This window comes from Hipposideros armiger, unplaced genomic scaffold, assembly GCF_001890085.2.
Source record: "Hipposideros armiger isolate ML-2016 unplaced genomic scaffold, ASM189008v1 scaffold_321, whole genome shotgun sequence".
Taxonomy (NCBI): domain Eukaryota; kingdom Metazoa; phylum Chordata; class Mammalia; order Chiroptera; family Hipposideridae; genus Hipposideros; species Hipposideros armiger.
In genome coordinates, this window is record NW_017731671.1 from 841,793 (window position 1) to 851,002 (window position 9,210).

The 9,210-nt window shown below is 55.3% G+C and overlaps 1 protein-coding gene across 1 annotated transcript in view; it reads left to right on the forward strand.

Annotated features, from left to right (window-relative positions):
• The window catches only part of SACK1F (scaffolding CK1 anchoring protein F), a 38,927-nt gene that overhangs the window by 20,855 nt on the left and 8,862 nt on the right, over positions 1-9,210 (forward strand). Inside the window, exons 2-4 of the mRNA XM_019660527.1 lie at positions 5,952-6,119; positions 6,643-6,764; positions 7,741-8,429. Coding sequence (XP_019516072.1) covers positions 5,952-6,119; positions 6,643-6,764; positions 7,741-8,429 — 979 coding nt within the window. The remainder of the gene's footprint in view (positions 1-5,951; positions 6,120-6,642; positions 6,765-7,740; positions 8,430-9,210) is intronic.

Genomic DNA, 9,210 nt, shown 5'->3' on the forward strand with positions numbered 1-9,210 from the left:
ATCTTCCCAGGTTCACCTGGAGTTCCTCCTACATAGACAGGAACCTTCTGCTCCTCCTGACAGGGCAGAATGTGGAACCCTTTGATGTGCAGTTCCGGGAGCTGTACGCCATCTCCGACGAGGTGAACTTGAACCAGCAGCTGGGCCTGGGAGGAGGTGCAGGCAGGCTCGGCCTCAACTACTCCTCCACCGTGGCTCGCAAGCTTATCAACCCCAAGTATGCCCTGGTGTCCAGCAGCCGCCTCCCGCCGGGGGAGATGATGCGCTGGGCTGCCCGGCAGCAACGGGAGGCTGGTGGCAACCCAGAAGGGCAGGAGGAGGGCAGCAGAGGCGGCGAGTCAGCCCGGCGCCTGGAGAACTTCCTGAATGACCTGGTCACGCTACAGCAGGTGCTGCCCCCCGTGGAGTCCATACCCTCGGGAGGGCTGCGTCAGAAGGATGGCAAGGTGGTCTCTTACCTGCACGTGGACCTGAAGCCCCGAGAGGCACTTGCCCGAAATGGCAAGGGAGAAGCTGCCAACGGGGAGGCCACCCCGGCCAAGGAGAGTAAGCGCTTTAGCAGCAGGTTGTTCAGTCGACGGGCCAAGAGGCCTGCAGCGCCCAATAGTATGGCCAGCTCCCTGTCCACCGAGACCTCTGCTGAAGTGCAGTTTATGATGGGGAAGAAGCCCAACGATGGCTCCAGTGCCAACATCTCAGGTGAACACCCCCACCCCCCACCTCAGGCTCAGGGCTCCCCAGGCCTCTGGCCCTGATCAGAGAGCATTGCCTCCTACCTGCAGAAAGGCAGCTGTCATGGAGACAGCAGAGCTCTCGGGGGTCAGACAGTCCTCACTTCCCACTCTGCTCCGTGGCCTTGGGCCAGCCACAGAAGGTCTGAGCTTCCGGTTCCTCTTTCCTAAAAGGGGAGGACGAGGCCTGCATCGCCCAGCTGTTCTGAGGATATGAGCTGCTCAGAACAGTGCTGGGCATGGAGCAGTCTGAGAGCTGTCGCTACTACTACTGGAGGCTTGGAAAGTTTCCCCTTTGTCAGTGAAGCAACAGGCACAGTGCAGCTGAGTGGCAGGGCTAAGGCTGGACCCCTGCCTCTGAGTGTAGGGCTTGTTCTAACAAAGCTTGTTCCTTGTTGCCAGGATCTAACCTGGTCAAACACACCCCACCCTCACCTGTGCCCCACTAACGCCCTGACACACTTTCCTTGTTTATGTTGTGAATAGTTGAACTTGGTTCCTCCCTGTGTTTATTTGATAAGTGGTGTTTGCCATGCCGCTTGCCTCTGGGAGAGATTGTTCCTGATCGTGTTATTTTTCTGGCTGTCTCTCTGGGATCCCCTAGAGGTCCTGGCCTTTTCTCTCTTTCTCCGGAGCAGTCTCCAGGATGGCCTTTCCGGAGGCTGGTGGTGACAGCCAGGGCCACTGCCGGTGCCTTTTCTCAGGTCAGCATCTCCGAGTGGAAAGGATTTCCGGGTTGGGCTTTCTCCGTCTGTGGCTGTGGGGCTTTGCAGCAGTGAGCTTGGACTCCCTGGCCGGCCAGGCTGTGATGGCGGCCTGAGGTCATGCCCCGGGCAGCCTGAGCACCTCCCGGATTCCTGCATCCCCCACTGGCCTGTTTGACCTGATAGTGAGCGGCTTGAGTGCGGGGACCATAACCCTCCTCCCCTCCACTGATTCCACAGCCCTGCTACAGAGCCTGACACACAGCCTGTGCTTCTTTGAGTCAGGACAGTCCTGGGCGTCTCCGTGAGTCTGGGCAGAACCCTTGCTGTGCCTCTGTTTGGCCAGGAAGCATTTATTGAGCACCTTCATATCCCAGGTCCTTCAGTGAGTGCCTTCTCTCACACTTGGCCTTCACAACAACCTTGGCAGTGGCAGGTGCGAGCTCAGAGAGGTGAATGTAGTGGTCCCGGGCTTAATAAGGGTGCTGGGGCCAGGATTCAAAACAGGCCACAGCCTGTGTCCCATTAGGGAGGGGTGGCTGGCCTAGTCCCATTCCCCCTGGGCTCCCTGCCTCCCCCAACACCAGCTGTGACTAGGCTCTGCACCTCTTGTTTGGAGGAAGGGTTGCCATGGTGAACACCTGGCAGGGAAGGGAGAGGGAAGGGTAAGCCCGACCACAAAGTGGGGGCAAATTTCCCAAGTCCTGATGGAGGTGAAGTGGAAGCTTTCTCTTCCTTCAGCCCCTCACCCTGAAGTGCTGTTTCCATAGAAACGAAAGGCCCATTGTCTTGTCCCTTCCTGCTGCCTCTCTGCTTGGATGGCTTGGACAGTCGCTGCCACTGCTGCTGCTCTCCGAATGTTTGTTTGCCCGTGGTGCCCAGGAGCCAGTCACGCAAACCCAGACTCTGCCCTGGGTAGCTCCTCTCCAGAGCTCCCCCGGAACCCAGAGAGAAGGGGGGGGGGGGAGGAGAGAGCAAGCTTGAGAGTCACATAAAGTCAGAAGGTTGAAAGGGTGCCCAGGAAGAGCACCCTGTTCCCCTCCATGCTTTAGAAGAAACACAGAGTTGCCTTGACCAGCACTGCCTCTGTGTACCTGAGTGGGCGTCCAGTACCTGAGGGCCTGAAAGTCAGACCCCTCGTGAGACATCCCCTCTCCCTGCCGCTCTTTTCCCTCAAAGGCAGGGCAAGAAGCAGGGGCTCCTGTCCCCAAAGGCCCTGTTTCGTGGCCTCCAACTAGGCTGTCTTAGTGCCTCCTCTCGGTCACAAGGAAGCTAGGTCACCAGGACTCTGTGTGCCAAAGGGTCGGGTTCTTGATAGCTTGGGGGTCCCCTGAGTTGGCACTAGTAATCCTGGTGCACTTGGAGCTGTTGTCCGGCAGGAGCTCACTTTGCTGCACCTTAGAGCCCCCATCCAGGCAGGGAAAGGCTGCCTGTCCTGCAGTGAACATTCAGACCATCACCAGAACAGCCATCGACAGAGCTCAGCTTGCTCCTTACACGATGGACACATCCTTTCACCTCCCCAGGCTGTGTCCGGGTTGGGGGGGAGGCGGGAGGGGGCGGGGGCTGAGCCATGGAGGGATTCTGAGGTCCCTTCAATCTCTAATTCTGACCCCGTCCTTTCTGCCTCTGCTGCCGTCTTGTCACGGGAGAGCCTAAGCTGATGGCAGGGTGGGTGCAAGAGCGAGAAGTAGAAAAGCTGAGCGCTGACAGCCTGTAAAATTGCTCGATAAGAATATAGTTATCAAATACCACGCCAAATTTTTGCAAACCCAAGCATGGTTGGTCCTTGGGAGAACCTTCGGAAATCTCTTCCTTAAGGTCTGGAATCCAGCTGGGGCTGCCAGGTGGTTTGAAGGCTCACAGCCCCCTCTACTGGCGGAAGCTGAGCACCTTTTCCTTCTGGTGTTTTCTCTGGGCTGAGACATTGCTCCTGTGCTAGGTGTGCTCAGAACCTTTGCAGAGCGTCCATCCTGGAGCTTGGGACAGGCCCTCTGGGGCAGAGGTCCCAACCTCAGGGAACAGCTGTCACTGGAGAGCCTTGTTAAAGTGCAGTGAGGATTCCGGACTCAGGGATCTGCACTTTAAACAAGCGCCCTGCTCTAGGAGGTCCCCAGAGTAGCAGATTACTGTGACATTCAGACAAGGGCCTGCTCTCAGGGCATCACGGCTGGGGAAGGAGGTTTCCAGTGAGGTCCTGAAGCCCCTCCCAGCCTCCCCACCGCCCCCCCACCCTGTCCTGAGAAATGGCCAACACTCTTGAACACAAGGAAAGGAAGAAAGGCCCAGACTTTCACTGAGTCCCTGGCATGTGCTCAGCAGACACGGTGCTAAGTGCTTTCACACAGAACTCATAACCACCCTAGCTGATGATATAATTTCACAAACAAGAGGCGAGCCCTGTGTCCACACAGTGAGAAAAAGGCAGTGTGGTCTCCTGCCTCTCAGGGCCATGCACAAAGCATTAAAGCTGTCTCCGGAAGGTAGAGTCAGCACCATTTCCCCACATCTTTAAAAGACTGGAAGGGCCAGAGGCCTGGATACGTGACTGACTCTCCCCCTGCCATCTCCACTAGGAAGAGGAGACTTGTCATTTACACTCCAGAGGGCCTCTCAGTCACTACCTCCCAAGGTCCTCTGGGCCCACATTTTTATTCTCTCAGTTCTTTGAGGTGGCTCCAGTGGCAGCTGCTTTTCCAGAGCTCTCCTGGGTTCCCCTGATTCATGCGTGGATGGGACACCCTGGCCGGCAGTGTGGTCAGACTCCCAGTGATGTGGCTGCTGGGCTCCTGGACTTGGGGACTTCAGGCTGGCCTGTGTCCTCCCTGGGGGCTGTAGGTCTTAGCTCTCTCTCTCCTGCAAACCTGGGCCCCTGTCCAGGATGGAAGGTTGGGTTCTTGCTTCTGGGGTTCAGAGCTCCATAAGGGGCCTGGGGGCCCCCAGTTCCAGAGCCATCTTAGTCAAGGCAGAGTTTCAAAATTCAGTGTGACTCCTGAGGCATTTGGGTCAGGCCCCACCTGGTGTTTGGAGACTGCATTTTGGTGTTATCAGCCTGAGCACCGTTACCAGCCAGGGTTCCGGTCACACAGCATAGGTGAAGGGAGCCGAGTGGGCCTCCTTCCAGGGGCTGATCCCACTTGGCTCTAGAGAAGAGGCAGGAATCCTTATTCTCACTGGCAGATGTCACAATCCCTCTGCCATTCTGGTTTTTCCTAGGCCTAACCAGGACTGCTGTCACCATCTGGGTGAGTGAGGGTGCCTATGTCACCCAATCAACATCTATTGATGCTGTAACTGCTACTATTGTTGTTAGGGTCCTATGATCCCTGAAGGAGCTTGCCACTGCCTGGTCTCTCTCTAGCCAACAAATGTACCGTATTTCCCCATGTATGAGACGCTCCCATGTATAAGACGCACCTTAATTTTGGGGCCCAAAACTTGAAAAAAAAATGTATTACATAAAGTTTTTGAACTCAAGTTTTATTCATCATAAAATTCATACAACTCCTCGTCACTGTCAAAACTCCCAACCATTAGCTTGTCCTCATCGGTGTCTGATGACGAAATCACTGTCTTCATCATATATTGCCTCTCATGGCCTCCTTCTGCTGTGGCGTGTTCAGTAGGGTTTCTTCTTCCCGTAGCCAGTCTTGGATTGTTTTCTCAGTTGGAGGAGGACCAAACTTACGTTCAGCAGCACGATTTCCATTCACTTTTGCAAACTGGATCACTTTTAACTTGAATTCAGCACGATAACGAAAATCTTTTCTGAGCCATTTCTGGGCAGAACGTGGTAAAACGTAACCTACCGTAATATACCGCTAACAAGTGCGAAACAATGAGCGCAAAGACAACAGGCGCGAAAAAGCAAAAAAATCTACAACCACTGTATAAGACGCACCCAGTTTTTAGACCCCAAATTTTTCAAAAAAAGGTGTATCTTATACATGGGGAAATACGGTATGTCTCTGCAGAGTCTGCCCGATGTGGGTACTGTTCTGAGTTCCCTGTACAGCAGCGAGCAAAACCAGCAGTGGCCCTGCCTTTGTGGAGTGAATCTTGCAGAGAGAGGGCGGCGGGAGGGCAGTGACCCTTGTATAAAGGGTGATGGGGAAGTCCTCTCTGACAATTGGCATTTCAGCAGAGACCTGAATGGCCGGAGGGAGGGACATACAGGGATGACTTATCCAGAAAAGGGGCAGGTGAAGCCCTGAAACCTGGAGCTCCTTGTCTGGCTGTCCACATCAGCGTCCCCACCCACCTCTCTCCCTGCCCCAGGTCGTGGCTGCACCCCCCNTGGGGGTTGTCAGGGGTGACCTGCACCCTCCGGCATTTCCCAGGGCACAGAGCCCATCTCCTGAGCTCAGATGTGCCCAGTGGAGGGTGGGGATGTGGAGAAGCCAGGAGAGGTGCAGGTGGGGTTTTGACTCTTGGCCACCAGTTACCCCAGCTCCAGCTGGTCTTCTCTGTAGGTGTGTGGTCTCCATGTGCCTCACCAGTGCCCTACCCCATCCAGGTCATCGCTGTGGTCATGGACCTCTTCACCGATGGCGACATCTTCCAAGACATTGTGGATGCTGCCTCTAAGCGTCGGGTCCCTGTGTATATCATCCTGGACGAGACAGGCGTGAAGTGTTTCCTGGAGATGTGTCAGGGCCTGGAGCTCAATGACTTCCGTATCCGGGTATGTTATACCACTGTGGGGGTTGGGGGTGGTGGCAGGAGATGAGGCAGAGACTGCCTCTGCCCCCTTCCCTGCCTCCTCCCAGTTCCTGGGCTCCGGTGAACATCAAGACCTCAACCCCTTTCCTTCTGTCTAAACCTTGCCAGTGAACTGATAACCGTGAATTATACGCCCAGCGTATATTTTATGCCAAGGCTGCTGAGCCTAAGGAGGCAGCTCTGGGCCAGTGCTGGGCTGCTCAGCCTACAGTCACTGTCAGGCTGTGCTGCTCTTCTGGGGAGCTTTGGAAGCAGGCAGGAGCCACCCTGAGCTTGTCCACATCCAAAGCAAGATTTCCTGACTTCCTCCTGTACTCTCGATGGGGTTCTACCTGTAAGGCTGTAGGAAGTAGAGTCTAGTGCTGACAGGAGCCAGCAGGCAGCACCCCATGGACAAGAGGGTGCCCCATCTAACACACAAAGGCCTGGCTCAGAGCTCGCAAGCCCCAACCTGCGTGACAGTGTCTTTCTCTTCTTCTCAACAGAACATCCGTGTCCGCTCTGTGACAGGCATTGGCTTCTACATGCCCCTGGGGAAGGTCAAGGGGACCCTGTCATCAAAATTCTTAATGGTAGATGGTGAAAAAGTAGCCACTGGATCTTATAGGTGAGTTGGGCCAGGTCAGGGAAGGGCCCAGGCAGCTGTTTTTCATGGTAATTAATGTTCCTATTCAGGAAGATGCTGGACTGGGGCCTCCGTGTCTAAAAGGTATTAATATTATCTGATCCGATGGTAAAGAAGAGCCTCCGGCCAGTCCCTTCCTGCAAACTTTGTAACTACTGGATCATTCCAGAAAGAGAGTCAGTTGTTACAGGACATTAAGCGCAGCCTGCCTTTCATGGTCCAGAGCAAATGGTTGCATTTTGACGCAAGTTGTCAGGTGGGACAAGCAGGAAGCAGACTATCTCAGATCTGGGAAAGAAATGGGAGGGTGTGGCACGGAAAGAATATCTCCCAGATTCTGATTCAGAAGTAAATTACCAGGAACATGAGAGCCTGTATCTGTGTAGTGTCTGCTCTCTATGTAAATTAAAATCTAGTTGCGGAAAAGAGACCTGGGCACCTGATACAATTAATCAATGGCGCAAATCCTCTTATGTGGTTAAAGTATGGGGTTTTGCAGACACCAAGCCCTCGAGAAAATTCCAATAAGGACTGGAATGATATAAACAACAGTAGCAGCTGCAGGAACTTATTACATGTGTGTGTGTTGTGCCAGCTACTGAGCTAAATGTTTTATATATGTTATTTCGCTTGAGCCTCTCAACAGCTTTGACTGTACGGAGTTGAAACCAGGCACACAGGGTAGAAACCAGGCCTGATTTATGTCCTTGCCTTCCACCCACTGCCTGCTTTCTGCATGTGAGGCCAAGACCTGGAAAAGGATTGGGGTCAGTGGAGGGACAGCACCCCAGCACAAAGGCCAGGAGGCGCAGCAAGGCATCTGGCCTCGGTAGATCAGGCTGGGGCGGGGGGCAGTGAGGCAGCGGAGTGTTGAGATGGGCTTGCCGAGGGGCTGCTGGCAGGGCGAGGCCGTCAGCCTAGGCACATGTGTTTTGCTTTTCTGTCCCCATCTTCCCAGGTTCACCTGGAGTTCCTCCTACATAGACAGGAACCTTCTGCTCCTCCTGACAGGGCAGAATGTGGAACCCTTTGATGTGCAGTTCCGGGAGCTGTACGCCATCTCCGACGAGGTGAACTTGAACCAGCAGCTGGGCCTGGGAGGAGGTGCAGGCAGGCTCGGCCTCAACTACTCCTCCACCGTGGCTCGCAAGCTTATCAACCCCAAGTATGCCCTGGTGTCCAGCAGCCGCCTCCCGCCAGGGGAGATGATGCGCTGGGCTGCCCGGCAGCAACGGGAGGCTGGTGGCAACCCAGAAGGGCAGGAGGAGGGCAGCAGAGGCGGCGAGTCAGCCCGGCGCCTGGAGAACTTCCTGAATGACCTGGTCACGCTACAGCAGGTGCTGCCCCCCGTGGAGTCCATACCCTCGGGAGGGCTGCGTCAGAAGGATGGCAAGGTGGTCTCTTACCTGCACGTGGACCTGAAGCCCCGAGAGGCACTTGCCCGAAATGGCAAGGGAGAAGCTGCCAACGGGGAGGCCACCCCGGCCAAGGAGAGTAAGCGCTTTAGCAGCAGGTTGTTCAGTCGACGGGCCAAGAGGCCTGCAGCGCCCAATAGTATGGCCAGCTCCCTGTCCACCGAGACCTCTGCTGAAGTGCAGTTTATGATGGGGAAGAAGCCCAACGATGGCTCCAGTGCCAACATCTCAGGTGAACACCCCCACCCCCCACCTCAGGCTCAGGGCTCCCCAGGCCTCTGGCCCTGATCAGAGAGCATCGCCTCCTACCTGCAGAAAGGCAGCTGTCATGGAGACAGCAGAGCTCTCGGGGGTCAGACAGTCCTCGCTTCCCACTCTGCTCCGTGGCCTTGGGCCAGCCACAGAAGGTCTGAGCTTCCGGTTCCTCTTTCCTAAAAGGGGAGGACGAGGCCTGCATCGCCCAGCTGTTCTGAGGATATGAGCTGCTCAGAACAGTGCTGGGCATGGAGCAGTCTGAGAGCTGTCACTACTACTACTGGAGGCTTGGAAAGTTTCCCCTTTGTCAGTGAAGCAACAGGCACAGTGCAGCTGAGTGGCAGGGCTAAGGCTGGACCCCTGCCTCTGAGTGTAGGGCTTGTTCTAACAAAGCTTGTTCCTTGTTGCCAGGATCTAACCTGGTCAAACACACCCCACCCTCACCTGTGCCCCACTAACGCCCTGACACACTTTCCTTGTTTATGTTGTGAATAGTTGAACTTGGTTCCTCCCTGTGTTTATTTGATAAGTGGTGTTTGCCATGCCGCTTGCCTCTGGGAGAGATTGTTCCTGATCGTGTTATTTTTCTGGCTGTCTCTCTGGGATCCCCTAGAGGTCCTGGCCTTTTCTCTCTTTCTCCGGAGCAGTCTCCAGGATGGCCTTTCCGGAGGCTGGTGGTGACAGCCAGGGCCACTGCCGGTGCCTTTTCTCAGGTCAGCATCTCCGAGTGGAAAGGATTTCCGGGTTGGGCTTTCTCC